Source organism: Monodelphis domestica, chromosome 5 (genome assembly GCF_027887165.1).
Source record: "Monodelphis domestica isolate mMonDom1 chromosome 5, mMonDom1.pri, whole genome shotgun sequence".
Lineage (NCBI taxonomy): Eukaryota > Metazoa > Chordata > Mammalia > Didelphimorphia > Didelphidae > Monodelphis > Monodelphis domestica.
Window position 1 is genome coordinate 36237790 of NC_077231.1, and position 24190 is coordinate 36261979.

Below are 24190 nucleotides of genomic sequence, written 5' to 3' on the forward strand. Positions count from 1 at the left end.
AAGAGAGCATTGGACTTTGACCAAAGTAATGACCTGCCCTCACTCCAGAGGACAATGATAAAGTGTGCCATTCTCCTCCTGACCGAGAGATGATGGATTCTGGGTGTAGGTAGAGTCAGACACATATTTTCAAGCATCGCCAACATGAGGATTTGCTTTGTTTGACTCGGCTAATTCATCTCAAAGAGAGGGTGTTTGTTTTAAAATTTTGAGGGAAGGCTTGAGGGGAATAAAAGGGTTATGATAAAGAAGATAAGAAAGAAAGGGGGTTATTGAAGCATTTGAGTTGAAGTTATTGTAAACTCTCTAAAAGCAAGCTGTCCACGTTAGAGATCTGGTGTTGCCCATATGCCTTTTGTCTTTTCTTAGTATATAAGAATGCTCATACGGTGGGTGTTACCAAGCCCAGAAAAACATGTTTAAAAGATTTAAAAAGATTTAAAAGAAGCCACCATTGGTGAGTTTGGAGAGCCCAGTTTTAGTTGGGAGACAGGGAGCAAAAAGTTGGGATGTGAGTGAGAGGAAAGAAAGTGACTGGGGCTCCAGGGAATTCACAAGCCTACATCTGATCTCTCTGATTTGGATTACAGGAGATATTTCCCCTGGAACCTGATTCTCCTGAGCATCTTTGTAAGTGAGGAAGCAGGGGGTGAGGGTGGACTGGGACAAGAGGCACGGGCATGGTCCTCCTCTGAGGATTGAGAGTCTAACGTTCAGGGGCAGGATGCCATCAAAGTCAGAATTCACCTCAGAGGAATAGGTTGACTTCCAAGGGCAGCCTTTCATTGGAGAGATCCTTTGGGATGTCTTTAGGGACAGAGCTATTGCTCTCTTGATTCCCCTTTTGAAAAACCTTAGTTCTGCCCCACATACACATGCATATACATACACACGGGTCCTTCTGTCTCCCTTCCAACCCCTTATCCAGTGATTTATAAAAATTATCAGGGGGAAGCTAGGTGGCTCAGTGGATAAAGTACCAGAAAGTCCTGGGTTCAAATATGGCCTCAGACTCTTCCTCATTGTGTGACTCTGGGCAAGTCACTTAACCCCAACTGCTCATCCTTTATTAATTCTAAGAGAGAAGGTAGGGATTTATTCAAAAATAATCTGAAGAGAAACCTTGGGTAGACCTGATGAGAAGAGGGATGGGGTCTTGGATTGGGGGTGAGAGACTTTAAGTGAGGAATAGTCTGGAAAGTAGGCACCTAGGCAAATGATGGCAGTTCTAGAGGTTCATTCAGGTTCTTATCTCCTGGGGCAGCTTTCATATAGGACTGATGCCTCCGACCAGCCCTGTACTGGACCTTTTGACTGAATAAATCAATTCCCAAAGCATTGAGTGAAGCTGCCAGTGTTAGGATCCAGCCTGTCAGAGAGGGACAATGTCCATCCCTCTCCGGGCTGGGAGTGAGCTTAGGGTGGCAGACAGTGATATTGGTGGGAGGGACGAGTGAGGGACAAGACTCACCTAAAATGAGCTTGTGTCCTCAAAGGCTCTCCCTTCTCATTTATTTTTCCTTGCAGACCCTGTCTATGGCCTACCTCACTGGGATGTTGTCCAGGTAATGAAAAGGGAAGAGGTGGGAGATGCTAGATTTGGGGAAGTGGAGGGCTCTGGTCGACCTTTTCTAGACTGACTTCTCTGTTTACAATTGCCTCTATCCATCCATTCTTAGAAGGGAGAGGGCAGCCCAGAGCTAACCCCAATCTGTTCCTTGACTCCCCACTTAGTAGTTTATATATATATATACACGCATGTGCTTAAACTTCCTAACACCACTAAGGGGAAATTGCACATACCAGGGTACATCCTTCCTTTCTAAGCTACACTTTGCCTCTTTGTGACTTCTCTTTGCCTTATTAGACTGCTCCTTGAGGGTCACTTTCACCCACTTTTACCCAGATACAAAAATGTAGGTGTCTGATGGTTAATCCCCTTCTTAGGGACTTTCCTGGAGAAACTGAGCCCTAAAAACACCTCCTTTCAATCCTCTCCTCCGTACTGGTTCAGCCTGGGACAGGGGGCAGAGGAGAGCCCCAGCTAAGAAATGGCTTCCAGACTGAGAGGAGGGGCTCTTTGATCCTAATAAAGGAGAAAATGGAGATCAGTAGGAAGGGGTGAAGCCCCAAACCAGGTGAAGACCTAGCCCTGGGCCCCAGCTGACAAAGATGTTTGCCCCACAGTTACTACAATACCAAGTCTGTGCTTCTGTGTCTGGGGATCACTGCTCTGGTCTGCCTCTCTGTGACTCTCTTCAGCTTCCAGACCAAGGTGAGCCAAAGGACCCTCGGAGAGGGGAGACGACAGTTGGGTGGGAATCGACAAGGTTGGGGTGTCCCAGTCCACATCCAAAGGATGAGTAATCCTCTATAGCTCGGTGGAAGCCAGAGGAGGAAAAAAAGGCACTAAAAAGGTTTGGGAAGTAGATGAAGGCTGTTGAGTATGAAAGTGAGAGGCTCTCCAAACTCACAGCCCTCTGCTGGCTTCTCTCCCCCACAGTTTGACTTCACATCCTGCCAAGGAATCCTCTTTGTGCTTCTCATGGTCATGTTCTTCAGTGGGATCCTTCTGGCCATCATCCTTCCCTTCCAATATGTAAGTCACTTCCCCATCCACAAACCCCACTTCTCACATCCCTGCCCGGGTCTTCTCCATCCCTCTGTCTCCCCTTCTGTCTCAGGGACTTGAGACCAACAACCAAGGTCTGCACATGCCTTCTCTTTCCCCTAGCCTCTGGGCAGGGATGTTGGGCAGCCAGACCCAGGACAGGGCCAGTGATGGCGGGAATGGGGGACAAGGTGATGAGGGGGAGGGGAGATGGGACCTGGTGTCGACAGTTAGGCTCGTTAGGAGGTAGTTGTGTCATCACCCAGAAGCCCTACCCTGGGCTTGGCAGCAAGTACCATGTGTACTGGCAGGACTGGGAGCCAAAGTCCATGGGCAAACAAGTCGGCTTTTCTTTGGCAGGTACAGGCACCTGCCTGACTTCTCAGCTGACATCCGGTTTCACCTTTCTCATGCATGGAGGGTTGGGAGGAGGAGAAGAATTGAAACCACAGTGAGGGTAGATTGGGCTGTGGGGGAGAGGGGGGGTATCATCTGGAAGGCCAGCCTGGCATCGATTAGAGAGACCCTGAAGGGGAGGCTCTGGAGTCACCTGGAGGTCAAACAAACATTGGACAAGGATTGGAATATCTGGGTAAAAGCTACTACAAAAGGATTGGGGTTTGGCTTGGTTTGCTGGGCAGGGGGCAAGGAGGTCCATCCACTTTCTGGGTCTGTGCAGTCCTCAGCCTTTTAGAGTAAAACTGCCACTGCAGAAAGTCCAGCCAGAGAGGGGGAATGCAGGGACCCTCCATCGCCATCACTGATGGCAGGGAGAGGAAAGAATGTGTTTAGGAGACCGGTAAAGTTTAACTACCAAGGAACCCAGGATAGTGGACTGGAAAGCACACTGCTGTCTCCTTTGCTTTCCCTCCCCCCAGTCTACCTTTGGCTGCTTTTTAGCTTTGGCAACAGGAGCTATGGGGAGAGGCCATCCTGGCAACCGCCACAGCATCCTTCCCCCGCTCCCCAGCCTCTAGCCAACATATCCAAATACGAATAGGCTCCCACCACTACCAGAAAGGTTGGGGGACAAGGGAAGGCAGCAGCAGCAAAGATCAAAAGGAGGGGGTCCAGTTGGAATCCTAGCCCTGGCCCTTTCGGCCTCATCCCCCGGGTCAGAGTTGGCTTCAATAAATGAGAGCCCCCGATATTTTCTTGGCACTTCCCTGGATCCTGTTGATCAAGGGAGGGGCCGGAGCTAGACTGGGCCCTTGAAGGCAATGGGGCGGGAGTGACAGGAAGGGGCCCCCCCTGCAGCATCAAGGAGTCTATTGTTGACCTTAGTTGGTCAAGCAGGTCTTTTGTGTTTCCAAGAATCTGTACAGCTAGAGCCTTGAGGAGGGTGGGGCAGATATGACAGTGACTGCAGGCTCCAGGAAATGTGTGGTACCAGGGAGGCTGGGATGCTCAGAGGAAGGACATTGGGTGGGGGGGGGGAATCCTACAGGATATTCCTGGTGGGGGAGATAATTAAGAGGAAGCAAAGGGTCCTTGACTTGGAGTCAGAAAACCTGGATTTGAATCCCAGCTCCAACTTTATTATATGTTCCATATACATGTATTTTTAAAATTAAATATTTATATAAATTATATGTAATATGTGTAATATGACCTATAATATGTGTTGAAGGTATTATATTATATAATGAATAGTATATAAATTAAAATATATTATAAATCAATTTAAAATATATAGAAATATAAATATTATTATATATTCTACATAGAGTGGGCAGGACCAGATGCCCTCTAAGGTTCATTCTAGCCCTAAATCTGTAATCCTCTGACTGTATTGAGTTCTATTTCTGCATTCTATTTAAGTCAAAAAACATTGATTAAGGACCTGGGCACTGGGGAGATACAAAGATGAAAAATGGCAGTCCTTGACATTAAAGAACCTACTTTACAAAAGGGGCAAGACCTGAATACAAATGAATCAGCTACAGCATAAAATGTGATAAGGGCAGAGGAGAGGTCTAACTAGAAGAAATGAGTAGTCATTGCTTTCTTCCTTTAAAAAAAAACACCTTTACTTCCTCTCCTAGTAACAAGGCTTGGACCAGCGGTTCTCAACCTCTCAATTTGTAGCAATGAGAATACATAATGCATATCAGGTATTTACATTCCGAATCATAACTGTAGCAAAATGACAGTTTTGAAGTCGCCACCAAAATCATTTTTTGGTTTGGGATCACTGCAACATGAGGAACTGTATTGCGGGTTAACGGCATTAGAAAGGTTGAGAACCACTGGCTTGGATGGAAGGGCAAGGGCTAGGCAAATGGAGGTAAGTGACTTGCCCAGGGTCATATAGCTTGGACGTGTCTGAGGCCAGATCTGAACACAGATTCTCCCAACTCCAGACTTGGCTCTCTAGCCACTGTGCTGCCTCTACTTTCTTTTCTTTTTTTTTAAACCCTTACTTCTGACTCAGTATCAATACTATGTATTGGTTCTAAGGCAGAAGAGTGGTAAGAGCTAGGCAATGGGGGTTAAGTGACTTGCCCAGGGTCACACAGTTAGGAAGTGTCTGAGGCCAGATTTGACTCCTGAATCCAGGCCTGGCCCTTTAACCTCTGAGTCACCCAGCTGCTTCCCTGCCCCTACTTTCAACTGAGGAGTTCAGGGAAAGCTTTGTGCCCAGGTAGGACCTTCAGAGATCATTGCCTCTCTTTTATCCTCTAAACCCCTTATCCATCCCATTTTGCCCTTCCCATTCTTCTCTCCACAATCTTGTTGATGGTTTGCCATCTGGAAACTCCCAAGTCTGATGAAGATAATGATACCCTCAGAGGAAACAGAGAAATAAATGTAAACTCTATAACCAAATAAAAAGACTCAGAGGAGTGAAAACAATTAGAACTAATCTGGGAAGGCTTCCAGGAATAGAAGGTGAAGATGCTTACTATTAACTGAGTGAGGGAAGCATGAAGCAAGATTTGAAAGGAAAAAAGGAAGAACATCATCCCAGGTTGGAGGACAGGTTCATGGAAAAGGTAGGAGAGGGAAGACATCAAAAGAAACTGTATACATCCTATGGAAAACAAGAGTTTGAATTGTACATGGCAGTACCATCAAACATAGCCTGATTATTCTGGAGTGGCACCTAGAAAGAAGAGAATTCAAACTCATCAGAAGATCCCAAGGCAGCCAGTTCTCCATTTTCCAGGCACTGATGAGACTGAACATGTACAGTTGAGCCCCTTCACTTGTCTTGCTTACTTCTCTCAGACCCACATTGGGCAGCAGGAGGATTAAGGTGATAGATGAGGCAAGACTTTTCTGGTGACATCTTTAGGAAAGTTTGAGCAAGGCAGAATTTTGACCCCTTCAGTCACTTAGGCAAAAGACTTTCCATAACCAAAAACAGACTGTTAGCTATGTCTTCTCCTAATAGAAGTTACAGATAGTATGATTCTAATTCACTGTAAGAGTAAAAAAAAAAACTAACAATTCTAGACAGTCAGTTAACAAAAATAGTTATTAAGGGTGCCAGGCACTATGCCAAGCTCTGGGGATACAAATATGAAAAAGGAAAAAACAAAAATACAGTCCCACTCCTCAAGGAGCTTCCACTCTAAGGGGGAATCAGAGGGAAAGTAGTGTTAGATTAAAATTAATATCCAAATACTCCAAGTATTATTTTTTATAAAATTTAATAATAACTTGAAGCAAAGGAAAGAATAGCCTCAGTAAAGAGAAAGTTTCCCAGACCACACACCCAGGAGAGAGCACAGAGCCCAGAGACCCGTACCTGCCGCACTTTACCAAAGCAAAAGTCCAAAAAGCCCCACAGTGTGGATTTCAGCAAAATTTTATCTCCCAAACGTCAGGACGCAAAGTGAACATGTAACTTAAAGGATGCTGGGTAAATGTAGCTCAGGTGTGTCAAATTTCCATTTGTAGAGTAGACAAGCACAAGACATGGAGAAGTTCAAAAGACTGTAGGTGGGTGGGGAAGAAAAGCAAAAGGGGAGGAAATAAGCCTTTAGATATCATCGACTTCATGCCAAACACAGTAGTACTTTAAAAATTCATCTCATTTGATCCTCATATCATGTTTGGGAGGCAGGTGTTATTATTGTCTCTATTTTCCAGTTGAGGAGACTGAGGCAAACAGGGGTGAAGTAACTTGCCCAGGGTCACACAATTAGTGTCTCAGGCTGGATTTGAACTCATGTTTTCATGACCCTGTGCTCCCTCCCTTATGCCACCTAGTTGTTAAAGGTATCTCAAAGGGGAATGGACTGCTTTAGGAAGTAGTGAGTTCTCCATCACTTCCAGTAGGGATCAGAGAGCCACTTGAGGAGAATGTTGAATAGGGAATTCTGGCTCAGGAAGCAGATTAGATGATTTCTGAGGGCCTTTCCAATTCTGAGGCTCTATAATCCTCCCTTTATCTGTTTATACTGCTTCCTCCAACTCCACTCCACACCCTTCCTCAATCATTTGATTTAAATCAATACACACCTATTAAGTGTTTGCTGAGTGTGGTGGACTGTACCAGAGCCTAGGGATACAGAGTCAAAAATGATTCTACCCCTTCCATGGAGGAGTTTCCTTTCTCCTGGGAGCATTTAGTGTGTACACAGATAAATATGAGGTAATCATCAGTTTGTATCTCTGTCCTGGCAGGTACCCTGGCTTCATGGGATTTATGCCGTGCTGGGAGCAATCGTGTTTACAATGGTGAGTCTGGCCAAGCCTCCAAAGGGTGGTGGGCACCATGCAGCCTGGGTTATAGCTTCTCTTGTCTTCCAGTTGATTATTTCTCAATCTTCTCTTCCATGTCCACCACAAGGACAATGATGAGTCCTTTTTCTCCTCCTTTTCCTCCCTTCACAAATTATTCATTATCTACCTATGACTAACAGATGTAATCCATAAAATAGATTCATGGGAAGTAAAGGGTGTAAGCAGCAAAAGTAGGGAATCAAGATGGGCAAGGGTAAGAAAAGAAAGCAAATAAAGATGTCATGAAGGGTGGGATGATCTAGGGAAGGCATATGGGTGGAGTCTGTCAAGGCTATTAGTCAATCTGGAAAGACTTCCTAGAAGAGAGAATTCAAAAACCATGAAAATGATGAGGAGGGGGCATCTTGAAGGGAACACATTCAGGGCAGCCTCGAAGGGGATATAGAGGCAAGGAGATGCATTTGTAGGAGAGATGGTAAATTAGTGGGTATGGAAAGAGTGACGGTTTTGTAAAAAGATGATGACTTTGAAGGTTATTTAATAATATAATAATTATTATTTTATTTCTCAACTTTCTAGTTATTTATACTAATATAACATTTATATATTTTATGTATATAATGTCTGTGTTATAGATAATATGTTTATATACAAAATATTATTTATCATTACTATTAATAATAATAGTAGTAATAGCTAACTTTTATATAACAATATGTGCCAGGCACTATGCTAAGTGTATTGCAAACATTATTTCATTTGGTCCTTACATCAGTCCTTGGAGATGGATGCCATTATTAAGCTCATTTTACAGACTGAACCAAACAAGTTTACATGACTTGTCCAGGGTCACACAGCTAGTAAGTTTCTAAACTCGGGTCTCTCTAACTCTGAGTCTGGTGCTATATCAAGCCTAAGGAGACTGAATTAAAAAGTCATTTCAGGATTTCCAAAGAACAGCATGGTTAGGGAAAGATTTAGCCTCCAAAATCCCTTGTTGTCTCCACTCTTGAAGGGAAGCAGAATGCACTGGAAACTCCAGTCCAGAGGTCTTGGTGACTTCATTAGCAGGCAGGAATTGCAATCGTTCCTGTTTTCTAACAATCAGGCCATTCTGAAAAGAATTCCATGCTTGCTTTTCCACCCTACAAGGTCAAAGAAAAAGAAATGGAAGCTGTGACACAGACATCAGAAAAAGAACACTCAGGCAGTTAGGACTGTGGCCACACAGGGAGTGGGGGGAAAGAGAGGCTGGAAGGTATGAGGAGGGAAGAAGTAGAAATGCCAGAAGTGTAGGGGGAAAGATGGAAAGCAGGGCAGATGAGAATGGTTAATAGAAAAATGAAAATATAATAAATAATATAAAATAAATAAAAATAAAAAATTTAATTAAAAAATAATAAAGAAAAATTAAAAGAATCTACTACCTTAGATCAAGAAGGAATTCAAAGGGAATTTCATGTCCAACCCTCACTCGTTTAGCCAACAAACTATAACCTATAAGGAAGTGTAGCAGACTGAGTGTTGCTGGTTCTGGGTCTAGATAGACTTGAATTCAAATCTTACTGCAGAGATTTATTAGCAGTGTGACCCAAGGCAAGTCACTTCAACTCTGCATGCCTCAGTTTCCTCACTTGTACAGCATGGATCATCACCGTCCCTTCCTCTAGGGGAGGTTGTGCAGATCAAAAGAGAAACTTTGTAAAGCATTTTGTAAATGTAAAGTGCTAACTATTAGCACTGAGTCACAATTCACAGCCTCAGGGAACTCTGAGCTTTGTCTAAGTTACAAATGGTTTGTGGTTCTTAATGGGTAGAGGGTGTTCTCATATTGGATTAATATAATGACATCTAATGTACAAAGACTGTGGGGAAAACGAGTCTCAGAGAGATGGCACTGAAAAAATGCTTGGTGATTAATGAGTTCATTCAAAAAAAAACATTTCTTAAGCATCTATTAATAATAAGCATTACAAAGTGGAATAAGTGCAATCCCAGCTTTCCCTGTTGTTCAGTCATGTCTGACTCTTCATGACCCTATTTGAGTTTTCTTGGCAAAGATACTAGAGTGGTCTGCCATTTCCTTCTCTAGTTTGTTTTATAAATGAGGAAACTGAGGCAGGCAGTTAAGTGATTTACCCAAGGGCACACAGCTAGTGAGTGTCTGAACCCAGATTTGAACTCAAGATGAGTCTCCCTGACTCCAGCACTCTATCCACTGGATCACATAACTGCTCCCATCATAATAAAATGTAATTGAGGAATATTTAACAAAATAAGCATAAATACAATAAACTAGAAATAATGTTAGTATGTGATTTTCTCTTTTTTTTAACCCTTACTTTCCATCTTAGAATCAAGACTGTGTATTGGTTCCAGGGCAGAAAAGTAGGATTAATAATGGGAATTAGTTGGCTTGCCCAGGGTCACACAGCTAGGACACATCTGAGATCATATTTGAACCCACAACCTCCCATCTCAAGACCAGACTCTCAATGCACTTATCAAAGTCGATAATGCAGTTCGCAGGAATCTTTATTGTTCCAGTTTCAATTTTAGATTGACTCCACTGCTTTAGAGAATATGATGCAAATCTCTGACTTTGCCATGGCCCTGGGTGCCTTTACTTCTATTACACAATGCTCCCTTGGAAGAAAGTTTGGGGAAAGGGAATGGATAGGGGAGAAGACGAAGAGAGCTGAGGGAAGAGATGTCTCAGGTGAGGTAAATGATCAGTGCAAAAGCAATAAAAGTAAAGTGATGATGAGGGCAGCTCACACCCTTCCTAGCTAGATGACCAGCTGGTCACTAAATACTAATTGCCCACCCCTTAATGCTCTTCTGCTGTGGAACCAATACATAGTATTAATTCTAAGATGGAAGGAAAAGGTTTAAATGAATAAATAGATGGTTCCCTAGTGGAGCACAGAGGAAAATTAATTTGGGGGAAAGTCTAGGGGAGGAAGTTAATTTTAAAAAAGAGTGGACACCTAGGTGGCTCAGTAAAGAGCCAAATATGGAAACTGGAAGTCCTGGGTTCAGTTCTGGTCTCAGATACATCCTAGCTTTGTGACCTTGGGAAAATCACTTAATCCCCATTGTCTAGCCCAGTGATAGTGAACCTTTTAGAGACTGAGTGCCCAAACTGCAACCCTCACAAGCATCAATTCCAAGGCAGAAGAGTGGGAAGGGCTAGCAATTTAGATGAAGTAAGGTACATGTGAGCCCCCTACCTTATCCCAGTCAGGGGAGGGTGGTGGCTCTCCCATTGGGTTGCTGGGCAGAGGGGTGAGTGATGGAAGAAATGTCCTCAGGAGAGGGGGAGGGGAACAGTTCCATCTGGCATATGTGCCCATAGGTTCACCAACATAGGTCTACCTTACCTTATCATTCTTCTGCCTTAAAACTGACATAGGTTTAAAAGGAAAAGGCCCAAGTTTAGATTGACTCCAAGAGGTAATAGTGAACTACAGTAAGCTTCTGAATTAGATTTTTTAATTTAATTTTTAATTTTTTTAGCCATGTTATTCATTTTTATAAGTGACTATATTATAAAACCCAAACCCCAAAACATAAGCCCAAATAAGTGAAAAAACGTCTGCTTCCATCCACATTCTGACTCCAACAATTCTTTCTCTGGAGGTGGAAAGCATTCTTTGTCCTAAGTCCCTCTGAATGAGATTTTTGTTGTTCCCTTGTTTTTTAGTTGTGTCCCATTTGGGGTTTCCTTGGCAAAGATACTGGAGTAGTTGGCATTTCCTTCTCCAGGTCTTTTAATAGATAAAGAAGCTGAGGCAAATGGGATAAAGTCACTAGTCCAGGGTTGCACTGCTAGTAAGCGCCTGAGGCTAGATTTGAACTCAGGAAGATGAGTCTTCCTGGCTCCAGGTCTGGCACTCTCTCCATTGGGCCACCTAGCTGTCCCTCTGAATGAGATCTCCCAAGTGTTATCTACCAATAATTCTTGTGCTACGAGAGTGACTGAAGGCATGGATTCTTCTGTAGCCTTACAGGTATGCAGAAGACTCTCTCTAGGGTGGAGGCTATGGGAACAGAAATCTCTGAGGCTGGCCCTGCTGGTTGGTGAAACCATAGAGCCTGTCTGCCAAGGGAGTCTGCCTGCCCACCTGGTTTCTCCTGCTTCCCCACCACCCCCACCCCTAGGTCTGGCACTGTGTTCCTGCCCAGTGCCTTGCCTCTCTATCTGTAGAGGATGTTGGGACAGTGCAAGGAATCCTGGGGATTTCCTTTGGAGAGGACCGTCTTGTCCAAACACAGCCACTGGCCCCATAACATTCCGAATAGCTCCTAGAATTTGGGAAGGCTTTGGCAGCTGTCACAAGAGAGCCAGCCTAAAGCTGGGAAATTGATTTAAGAGCTTCCTGTGTCAAGCTGCAGGATGATAAATGAAATCTATCTCTGAGTCAGAATGTAGAAAGATCCTGGAGCATCTATTTGTTCCCCATTCTTTCCAACTGACTGATACTCCAATCGGGGACGATTCATCTTCTTTGTCTCCTGGAGAAATAGAAAATCAACTCGCACAGTATATTTTGAAAAGGAGTCCTCAAGGAGATCTTTGCTGGCAATTCAGAAGGAATCTCCCAGCAAAGGAACCAGACTTCCTTCTCAAAACAGTGTTTTTAAATTTTAAAAATTATAATATTTTTAAATTTTAAAATAATAGTGTTTTAAATAAAAATAATGTTTTTAAATCATAATAATGTTTTTAAATGCATAAAACAGAAATCCTAGAATGACAAAAGGAACCAATTATATTGAAATAAAGACGTCATTTTTTCCCCATTCAAGTTCCCCAACATCCTTGCCCCTGAAATTATCGATAGACCATGGCACAGTGGGCGTCTGTGGACCCTACATTAAGAACCTCTCCAAATAGAGTCCTAGGTGCTGACTTATTGACTTGCTTCTCCCTCCCCTCCAGATGAAGTGGTTCATTAGCTTCAGTTTTCCCATCAATGAAATGGGCAGCACTATAATAGGCCGGATTGGGACAAGACTTAAAGAATGAGACAAGACACAATAAGGGGGTGGGAACCTTATCTGTCATCACCCAGGGACTTCGGAACCGGGTCAAGACTACGCCCCATGTACCTTGTCTCTTTTTCGGTCCAGATTTATGCAATGCCCCTGGTTCCTTTGATGGGAGATTCATTCTGAAACACCTTGAGAGTTCCTATTCAAAATATAGCCAGGCTAGTCTCTTTTCTTCCATTTCCCACTCTTTGAGCTTCAGCCTCTGGTCTCCTCCCCCTCCAACCCCAGCTGACTCTCGAGTCCCTTCACAGAGCTGAGTCGGGGTGCTGGGTCTCAGGATGGACAGGAATCCTCGATCTCTCGAAGACTCTCAAGAGGATGGCCAGGTGTGATGGAGAAACTTTCCAGGCACCCTCTGGGATCCCTAAAATCCATCTCTTCCTTGTCTCTCTCAGACTAGGGATAACCTGCTCTTCATCCTTAATCCACTCGACCTCAGCCTAATTCCTGCCCAACAGTTACAGGGCCCTTGGGCACAAGAACCAAAATATTAATGAAAGTGGATGAGTAAGTCGGGCTGGTGCTTGGCCCTGGCTTGAACCTCATCCCTCTCTGCCTTTCCGGTGCACTTTTTCTTGAGGTATTTTGAAGAATCCAGGAAGCAATAGTGCAGAAGGAGAAGGAGATGACAGAGAGAGCAAGAGGGTTCAGGGATGGGCCCTGGGCCATTTGGGTTCCAGGCCTGGCTCAGCCCCTGATCTTGATAGGCTATGTGACTTTGGATGAGATGCTTAATTTCTCAGGGATCCCTGCCTAGAGCTATGGAGAGGAGAACACGAATTGCCCAATGCTTTGGCTCTTTCTGGGTGCGGCAGAGGTTTCTACATTGCTAAGATGAAAACATTTTTTGCTAAAACAGCAGAAAAAGGAAAAACAAATACCCAAGCCCATCCCTAAGGACCCAGGAAATAAATCAGGCAGTGGGTCTAACAGAAATGGAATCTTCCTTGACCCCTCCGCTCAGGCCCCTCTGGTGTGTTTCTGTGGGACTCACTACCAGGAGTGAGGGAGGGCTTGGCAGCTTAAAAGGCTTACAGGGTATAAGAGGCTTAGAACAGCCAAAAGCATTGAACAAAATAACTGCTGGGCAGTAAGGCTAATTGAACTTCAAGTATGGATTTGTAGTTCTTCTAGGAGACAGAGGCAATGGGAAAGATCCAGAGGGAGATGCTAGTAAGGGGAGCGTGGCAGGAGGCTGAGGTGGAAAGATGGCAACAGGGGCAACTAGGTGGCACAGTGGATAGAATGCCAAACCTGGGACCTGGGTTCAAATATGGCCTCAGATACTTTCTAGCTTTGTGACACTGAGCAAGTCACTTAACCCCAATTGTCTAGCCCTTGCCCTTCTGTCTTAGAGTTGTTACTAGGACAGAAAGAAGGATTTTTTGAAAGAAAGAGAAAAGAGGGAGGGAAGGGAGGGAAGGAAGGAAGGAAGGAAGGAAGGAAGGAAGGAAGGAAGGAAGGAAGGAAGGAAGGAAGGAAGGAAGGAAGGAAGGAAGGAAGGAAGGAAGGAAGGAAGGAAGGAAGGAAGGAAGGAAGGAAAATGGTGACAATGAAATGCTTGATCTCGCTTTGTCACTGGAAAAGGAGCTTTGAATTATTCTCTTGTCCGAACCATCCTTTTTATCAATGAAGAAACCGAGTAGCCAAAAGGTTGGATGAGTTTCCCACTATCACCCAATTAGTTACTAACAGACCTGTGTAAATTTTAAATTAACATCCAATAATTCCAAGTATTATATTTTATAAAAATGTATTAATAATCACTTGAAGTAAAAGAAAAAAGAACAAAAGTAAAAGCCTGAGTAAACACCTGAGTAAAATTCTCCTGCCTCTCACCTCATCCCACCTCCACAGCTGCATTTCAGGGAGAAGAGAGCAAGAAGCGGGGCTACATCAAAATATATCCTCCCCACATTATTACACAATGTGAGAAGGAACATGGAAAGCTGGGAAAGAGTTTCTGGGGAGCAAATTCTTTTTTTTTTTAAACCCTTACCTTCTGTCTTGGAGTCAATACTGTGTATTGGCTCCAAGGCAGAAGAGCAGTAAGGGCTAGGCAATGGGGGTCAAGTGACTTGCCCAGGGTCACACAGCTGGGAAGTGTCTGAGGCCAGATTTGAACCTAGGACCTCCCATCTCTAGGACTGGTTCTCAATCCACTGAGCAACCCAGCTGCCCCCTGGGGAGCAAATTCTAATTATATAACTGTCTTTCACTTATCTCCTGGTCTCAAGTCCTTTCTACCATGTGTCCATTTCATTCATGCAAAAATTGTTCCTTCATTTGTTTCTCTAGCACTCAGCATAGTGCTTCATGCATAGGAAGTGCTTAATAAATCCATTTTTATTCCTTCCTTCATTGAAAGGCCACGTGTACCCTGTGAGGAGAGAGCCTGATCACCAGGAGTCCTGCTTTCTAGTCTAACCCACTCTGCCCAATGAATTTGTTAGTGACTTTGGGCAAGTCTCTTCACTTCTGTGAATTTCACTTTTTGCATAAGATCAAAGACTTAAGAGAAGAGACCTTTTCTCAAATAGGAATAATAATCCCCATCCTTCCTACTTGACAGAGATATCAATAATATATGTGAAAACACATTGAAAATTAAAGTATCATTTAAATTGAAGGAGATAGTATTATTAATAACAATAATAACTAACATTTAAATCGTGTTTACTTTGTGTCAGGCACTGTGCTAAGTGCTTTACAATTATTATCTAATTTGATTCTCACAACAACCCTGGGAGGTAGGTGCTATTATAATCCCCATTTTCCAGATAAAGAAACTGAGGCAAATAGGTTAAGTGACTTGCCCAAGATCACACAGCTAGAACATATATGAGACCAGATTTAAATTCAAGTCTCCAGACTCAACACTCTATCCACTGTACCTTCAGAACTGCCCAAAATAAATAATCTTTATTATTATTTTTAAGTTTACTTTATTTCTTCCCAATCCTAGGGTCCTTTAGACCTATATTCTTTTACAGAGAAGGCTCATTCTCAACTAAAAGACCCTTCGGGGACATCCCCTCTCCTGGGACCTTCAGAGCTGCCCAAAATAAATAATCTTTATTCTTATTTTTAAGTTTACTTTATTTCTTCCCAATCCTAGGGTCCTTTAGACCTATATTCTTTTACATGGAAGGCTCATTCTCAACTAAAAGACCCTTCGGGGACATCCCCTCTCCTGGGACCCCTGGCCAAGAATCCTTGCTGAGATCCCATCCAAATCCTCGCTTTAGCCCACAGAAGCTGGTGTGTCTCAAAGTTTGGTTGAGCTGACCAACCTATTCTTCTTTCTCTCCCTTTCCACTGCCAGAGATCTCCCATACTTGGGGAGCAAAAGGAGCCAAGTTTCCAGGGAAGGGAAAAGATTGGTGGGATCAGGACCAGGCTATCTGGGAAGATTCCTGAGGGTGGGTGGGATGGGTGACTTGACCAGGCAGTTTCCCCTAGAAGGTGAAAGTACATTGTGTTCCCCATCCCTGGCCTCACCCCACTCACACTTTTCTAATGCTGACAACCCAAGTGTTAATCCTACTAACACCCTCCTTTATTTGGGAGGTTTCAGGCAGCTTAACTGAAAAAAAAAAAGGGATGGGGCACACCCCAGCTTCAGGGAGGGGTGAGTCAGGGAATATAGTCGATCTGGGCCAGCCCTTGATAAGAAAGAAGTCTCCGAAGCCTTTAGTCTTCTTCTTCAGGGCCAATATTGGGCATGGAGAGGGCACTCTCCCCAGGCTGGAGGATCCCTGGGGCCACGGTGCGGTCTCCTACAGCCCCTCAGCAGGATGCTCTCTCTGGCAAAAGCCCTGGAGAGCCTCGATTTTCTTCTTCAATTGGGCACATAGTGATCTGATATTGATTATGAATATGGTCGATGATTAGCATTCTACATTGTCAGATTACTGTGTAACACACACGTGCGTGCAGTTATTGAATTACTTCAGAGCAGCCTATCTAGAGACCAAAGGACTCTGGTGAAGAAATAACGCAGTTGAGGGTTGGTGCTACAGCTCAGTCGCCCAGCCCAAAGCGGGGTTCAGGTTTGGCCTCTCTTTACTAGGCCAGGACACACAACTGGCTTGGAGCACACGGTTTCTGTAAAAAGATACTGATTTGTATAAAAGGTTAATAAATGGGGCTCCCAAACTAAGGCTTCCAAGCTTTTCCCGCACCCTTGAATTGCAGCTCACGATCCAGCCTTCTGGTCTTCCAAGCTTCCTTAGCAATGATTAAGAACCCCAAAGAAAACACTCATCTGTCACTAAAGAAAACTATTGACGTATGTGTCTATACCTTGCCTCCAAGCAGATTGGCCCTGGTGGACCTACCAATTATTGGCAATGAGGGGACTCTCGACTTGGCAGCAAAGCAAAGGTTTGGGTCTTTACTCACTGAGTCTGGCTTCTTGGTGTTTTCTAAAGCCAGGAACCAGGAAACCTTGGGGGGAGGTTCAAATCTCCCTCCCACCCAAAATGGCCTGAGAAAGGAGTCCAAGATTAATGGGAAAAGCAGCTTAAGATGTTGCTGCCAAAAGGGTCTTCCTGGGAATCGGCTTTCCTTCTTCCTTCTTCAGTTTTCATCAGTAGAGATAAAGCAGGCTTGAAGTCTTCAGCTTAGGGAAACCCAGCCTGAGCATCCAGAAGAGGCCAGGCTCAGCTAGCACCAAAGCCAAACTGTTCCCAGCTGCCACCAAGCAGAACTGCGCCCACACGGTCCAAACCTTGCTTGCAAATTCTGATCTGCTTAAGGATGGAAGAGTTTACAGCATCCTCTTGAATGACGATTTATGTATTCATCCTAATTGCCTTCCTTCTAAAATCTACCAGAAAGCTACCCTGCCCCTTCTGACGAGAGAGTGGCATTTTGGGGTGAGCAAGGCAGAGCTCCCCTCGGTCCCTTTTCCTTTGTAGACAGACAGCATCACTGCTGGAGTCTAGGGATTTTCTGATTCTGAGAGCCCTCCGGAGAGAGGCACACCCTAAGGTCTCAAAAACTGCCAGTTTAAAAGAAATATTCAAAAACCTAAAATACACAACTAGCTTATTTTGTTCTTTTATCATATATATATAATATAATTATACTTACATATAATTATATATGATATTATAACATAATTATATCTTATAATCTATTTTATAATTTTATTATTGGGGATGGGCATTAATTGCAATAATTTTTAACCCCTTTCCTTCCATCTTAGAATCAATACTATTCCAATCCAAGGCAGAAGAGGGGTAAAGGCTAAGCAATGGGGTTTGAGGTCGGATTTGAACCCAGGACCTCCCATTTCTGAACATGACTTTGAATCCACTGAGCTTCCCCCTAATGGCAATAATTTTAAAACAGTCTTTTCTCATTGTATCAGAATTTTGTTGTTTTTCTGCATGTTGTCCGTTTATGCTATTGCAATCATTTTTCATAATATATATTTCTTCTGATTCTGACTAGTTCACTCTGTCAGTTCATAGATCCCCAAGTTCCTCTAGATTTTTTTCCTTTTTGTCATTCTTTATAGCGAAATACTATTCCATTATATTTATACAGCATAATTTGTTCAGCCTTTCCCCAGTTATCATTTATTGCAGCTTTTTATTTCTGTTTCTATGATTATTTTGGTAAATAAAGGTCCTTTTAACTCATTTATCTCCATATTAGAGAAACCTAATAATGAGTCAAAGACTAGGAACAATTTAATGACAGTTTTTGACCAATTCAGAATTTCTGGGACAACTGGACTCATGCCAATTCGATTCTTTAAAAAACCCTTACCTTCCACCGTAGTATCAATTCTAAGTCAGAAGAGTGGCAAGGGTTAAATGACTTGCCCAGGGTCACAAGATATGAAGTGTCTGAGGCCAGATTTGAATTCTGGTTCTTTGTGCTACTCCACCAATTTGATTTATATAAGATGATACTTCAGAATGACTTTAAATTACTTTGCATTTCTCTGATTATGAGTCATTGGAATCAATCAACCAGAATTTATTAAGCACCTACTATGTGCCAGACACTGTGATAAGCACTGGAGATACAAGACAAAAACAACCAATTCTTTGCCCTCCAGAAGCTGACTTTCCTTTGGGAACAATTTTTCAGATACTTGCTGATAGATTATATTCCCTCTTCTGTAAACTGTTCCTATCTTTTTTTTTTTTTTAATTTAAACCCTTACCTTCATCTTGGAGTCAATACTGTGTGTTGGCTCCAAGGCAGAAGAGCAGTAAGGGCTAGGCAATGGGGGTTAAGTAACTAGCCCAGGGTCACACAGCTGGGAAGTGTCCGAGGTCAGATTTGAACCCAGGACCTCCCATCTCTAGGCCTGGCTCTCAATCCACTGAGCCACCCAGCTTCCCCCAGTTCCTATATTTTGACCACACATCTCTTAGGAGAGAGAAGGGAAGGGAACAACCATTAATGAAGTGCTTAACAAGTCTTATCTCATTTGATCCTCACGCCAAGGTCAATATGTGCTATTATGAACTCCATTTTACAGTTGAGAAAACTGAGGCAGTAGAGGTTAAGTGACTTACCCACGATCATACAACTAGTACGTATCTGAGGCTAAATTTGAACTCAGGTCTTTCTGACTTCAGATCCAGCTGTCTATCCACTGCCCCATCTTTACTGAAGAGTAGATAGAAGCATTTTTTTAAATAAGTTTTATTGATACTTTTGTTTTGTGTAACATCATTTCCAAATATACCCTCAGCTCCCTTCTCCAGTGAGCCTTCTCTTGTAACAAAAATGTCTTTTTTCAAAAGCACCATAGTGGAAGCGATCAATTGGCTAACTTCATAGCACAACAGGTACATTGTTCCGTATTGGCCGCCTCTCACATCTCCAGTGAAAGCCAGGAGATGCCTTTTCTCATCTCTTCCCCAGACTCAAGTAACTTATTGTCATTACCCAGCACCCAATTTTATTTTATTGCTGTTTTGGTTTATATTGCTGTAGTCATTGGATCCATTATTTAACCAGGGCTGCTTGCTTCAGTCAGTGGAACTTCATACAAGTGTTCCTTTGTCTTCCTGAATTCTTCCTCTCTCTCGAGCACAATAATATTCCACTAGACTAATGTGCCACGATTTTTTTTGGCCATTCCCCAATTAATTAGCAACCACTTAATTTCCAAGGCTTTCTTCCCACAAAAAGTGCGGCTGTGAATGAATATTTTATTATATATGAGGCCTTTCCTCAAATTCCTTATAGTTTATGCCATTTTTGTTCACTTTTCATGCTAATTCCAAATATGTTTAGTGACATAGTTGGACCAATTAATTCACATCTCAATGAATAATATAATTAGGGTGCCCGTTTCCTTTTTTCTTAATTTTTTCCATGAACAAAATTTTTTCTCTTCTTCCTGCCACCCCCTCATTCAAGAAAAAAAGAAAAGAAAAGAAAGCTCTTATAACAAATATACAGAATCAAACAAAACAAATTCCCTTATTGACCCTGTTCATAAATATAGTCCTTATTTTGTACCTCTTTAAAAAGTTTATTATTCATTTATTTTCAGCATTCATTTCTTTTTAAATTTTGAATTCCGGGTTCTCTCCCCTCCTTCCACCCACTGAGAAAGCAAATAAGATAACAATTATACATGTGAAATCATGCAAAACAAATTTCCAAATTAGCCATATTGGGGAAAAAAAGAAAGTCCAAGAAAAGGGGCGAAATTAGACTTCCGTTTGTACCCAGAATTCATCAGTTCTCTCTCTGGAGATGCATAGGCCTTTGGACTTATCTTGGATCATTGTATTGATCAGAGTAGCCAAGTCTTCCACAATTGATCATTGTTACAACAATATTGTACCATACATAATGATCTCTTGGTTCTTCCCACTCCATAAAGGTTTTGCCAAGCTCACTCTCCTCATCATTTCTCATGGTGCAATAATATCCCATTACAATCACATGACATGGCTCCTTCAGCTGTTCCCCAATTGATAAGCAACCGCTCAATTTCTAATTCTTTGCCACCACAAAAGGAGCTGCTAGAAATATTTTTGCACATATAGGTTCTTTTCCTGTTTCTTTGATCTCATTGGGATTCAGACCTAGTAGAGGTATTGCTGTATCAAAAAGGTAGGTGACTCAGTGGATAGAGAGCCAGGAAGACCTGGGTCCAAATGTGACCTCAGATTCTTTCTAGCTAGGTGACCCTGGGCAAGTCACTCAACTCATTTGCCTAGCCTTTGCCCTTTTGTCTTAGAGTTGTTACTAAGACAGAAAATAAGGGTTGTATCTCTCTTTTGAATCATTCTGTAGTTTTTCTCCTTTGTCCATTTTCTTTGGGATGCCCATAGAATTCCTCTCACACTAAGGCTTTTTGGTTATTTTCTTTTATACTTTGTTTTATGGCCTTTTAAGTTTTTTTGTTGCTTAATTTTTCTTCTGTCTTTATGAGGAATAATGTTGGCTTTTTTTTTTTTCCCTGAGTCTGGCTTATACATAGTTTTTCTCTTAGATTTTTAAATCTTTCATGGTTTTCCTTTTGTTCCCACTGGCTTGTTTTAAAATTCCATCCCTTTTCCATTTCTGCACAGACCTCTTTTTTTTTTTAATGCTTTCCTTCTGCCTTTAGAATCAATATTAAGTATCAATTCCAAGAGCAGTAAAGGTATTAGGACTAGGACTAGGCATTTAAGGGTAGGTGACTTGCCCAAGGTCACACAGCTAGGAAGTGTCTGAGACCAAATTTGAACTCTCATTTCCAGGTCTAGTGCTCTATCCACTGAGCCACCTAGCTGCCCCTGCACAAATAGGGTTTTGAGAATCTAACAAATACTTGCTTGAAATAAACACTGTAGAGAACAATTTACCCATTTGGGTTTCTGGTCCTTTTTCATTGGGCATGGAGCTCCTTTCCTTCTACCGGGCTCTGCAAAGTCAAGTTTTCTAACCCCTGCCATAGCTGGAATCCTTCTCCTTCACATATCTAGGCAGAATCTCTGCCTTCTGACTCTTGTGGAGCAGGGATTAGGAGGCAGTTGTGGTGGGGGCGGGGGAAGGAATTTAGATTTATTAACTCCCACGAGAGAGCCAAGCAGGGTCACCAAAAACTAGACCTTGATTAGAAGCTTGCCAGGTTGCTTGAGTGGGTTGCCTGTGCCCATTGCAAACGGTAGGCTGAGGATTAGGTTGGTGAGTGGGAGCTTTAAGTCTATAAGCTCTTCATGAGCTTTTTATATCCTGCTGTACTTCTGTCTTCTCGTCTTGCAAATTCACCTTTAATTAGTCTAGATTTCAAGTTCCTTTCTTTTTGAGACTTTTTAGGCTGGCTACATATTAAAGCACGGCACCTTTCCCTCAGGGAGAGGCGAGGATAAAGATGGCATACATAAAGTGCTTTCCCAAATCTTCCCATTTTCTCCAAATTCTAGAGTGCTCTAAAATGTAAAGCCTACTAAGGTTTCCTCCAAGATTCCTTTGCCTACTCTGCACTTCCAGTGTCCTGGGAACCAATCCAAATAGCTTTACCTCCTGCCTCATTCTTCTCTTGTCTTGGGAGCACATCCCTGCCAGAGTATAATAGCTGGCATTTATAAAACACTTTAGGAGTTCCAAAGCACTTTACAGATATTATCTGACTTTTTCCCCCTTGCAATAACCCTGGGAGGTAGATGCTGCTATTTTACAGGTGAAATGAGTGAGGCAGACAGGAGTTAAGTGACTTGTCCAGAACCACGCTGCTATGAGAGGGCAGCCAGATGGTTCAGTGGATAAATAGCCGGACCTAGGGATGGGAGGTCCTGGGTTCAAATGTGACCTCAGACACTTTCTAACTATGTAACCCTGGATAAATTACCTAACCGTTTTTGTCTCAGTTTCCTCATCTGTAAAATGAGCTGGAGAAGGAAATGGCAAACCACTCCATTTATCTTTACCAAGAAAATCCCAAAGGGGTTCACAAAGAGACCGACTTGACTGAACACCCCCAAAAGCTAGGTGACCCTCAGTTTCCTCATCTGTAAGATGAGATAATAATAGCATGTATGTCACTGAGTGGTTGTGACCATCAAATGCGATCGGATGTGTAAGGTACTTTGTAAACCTTAAAGAACTATGTAAATACGTGCTATTATTATTATTTATGTTCTCGGGAATTATTATGACTAGACACTCTCTGGGATGATTGTATCCTCTGTAGTGATCTGGAAAATCATTAAAGGCACTAGAACAAATGAGCAGGCAGTGAATCAAGCAGGGCTCAGCTGAGTGAAGATAGAATTTGTGTGATGGGCATCTCAGGTCCAATGCCGAGCGGTCACAGGGAGTCAGGAAGCTTGTCTCAGTCAGCTCTTTTCCGACCCTCTGCCCTCAGCAGAGACCTTCCTTTGTCTCATTTCTGCAGGGTTTCTCTCTCAAGTGACCGTCAACTAAACTGCACTGTGGATGAGGTTTAAGGGAGGAAAATAGGGAAGGGAATACGCATTTATTAAATGAGCAAAGCCTGTGATACATGCTTTACGATATTATCTTATTTGATCCCCACAGCCTTGGGAGTTAGGTACTACTATGATTTTACACTTGAGCAAACTGAGGCAGAGAGTGGTCACATAACTAGTGTCTGAGGATGGACTTGAACCCAATTCCTAATACTTTAACCACTAGTTGGGTTTAATGTCACCAGAAGATATTTGCTTTTTAAACAGGAACTCTTGCAAAACTCAAAGAAGGAAAATTATAGAAGAGGAATAACAGAGTAGAGTTGCTATATTAAGTAGGGATCCCTGTCCATTAAGAACCTTCTTATCATGTAGAGGTAACAAGGTAGCCTGGTGGAGAACTGGACCTGGAATCAGGAAGCCCTGAGTTCAAATCCATTCTCAGATAATTAATAGCTATGTAACCCTGGGCAAGTCACTTAACCCCATTTGCCTCAGCTCCTCGTCTATAAAATGAGCTGGAAAAGGAAATGGCAAGCCACTCTGTTATCTCTGCCAAGAAAACCCCAAATGGGGTCATACAAAGTCGGACACAACTGAACAACAAATACAGCAAATATATCCCACCAGGCAGGCAAGCAGGTGGGCAGCTCCATGAACTTTGTGAGGCTAAGTGCTACAACACCAAGGCTTATGCAAGAAAGAAAGGGAAAAAAGAGGAGCTATCCCTGCTTAAGACACTTATGGATGATCAGCAAAGGATAGCCTGTGTGTCCTCTATAAATTTCAGGGGGGTTATTTTAATTTTTTTCTTTTTTGATGAATAAAAATCTATTTTCTCTCTTTTCCACTCTTCCCTCCCCCAAATGAGTTTTTCAACTATAAAATGAGCAGATTGGACTAGAAAACCTCCAAGGTCCCTTCGTGCTCTAAATCGGTGAGAGACAGACCAACAGACAGACAGAGAGGAAGAAGAAGAAGCTGCCATTTGATCAGATCAGGATTCTGGGATGTTAAAAAACCCCAATTGGGCCAGGCACAGCCCTTTCCCCCAAAGGGATCTTTTCCTCTGTAGAGAGATGAGATTGTTTCCCATATACAAGGAAGGAAACTGAAGTTCAGTGATGCCCCCAGATTTATACTCAACCTGCTATGTCACAGGGACTGTGCATAGTACTAGGGATTAAAAAAAAAAAAAGCCAACCCAATCCCTGCCTTCAAGGAGCTCACTTCTAATGGCGGAGAGAATACGTGTACATATAACGATACATGCAAAGATACAAGACTGAGCCCAGCTCTTTTTTTTAAATCCCTTATTTTATTTTCCTTTCTTGTTTACTTTAGTAACAATTTTCCCTTCTTTGTTTACTTTAGAAACAATTTAGAAATAATTCTAAGACAAAAGGGGAAGGACTAGGCAAAC

At 42.7% G+C, this 24190-nt stretch overlaps 1 protein-coding gene across 1 annotated transcript in view; it reads left to right on the plus strand.

The window, feature by feature from the left end:
* FAIM2 (Fas apoptotic inhibitory molecule 2) overlaps positions 1–24190 on the plus strand; it is a 61750-nt gene that overhangs the window by 32694 nt on the left and 4866 nt on the right. Inside the window, exons 7-11 of the mRNA XM_007502908.3 lie at positions 591–630; positions 1528–1565; positions 2188–2275; positions 2504–2599; positions 7247–7300. Of these exons, the coding sequence (XP_007502970.1) occupies positions 591–630; positions 1528–1565; positions 2188–2275; positions 2504–2599; positions 7247–7300 (316 nt within the window). The remainder of the gene's footprint in view (positions 1–590; positions 631–1527; positions 1566–2187; positions 2276–2503; positions 2600–7246; positions 7301–24190) is intronic.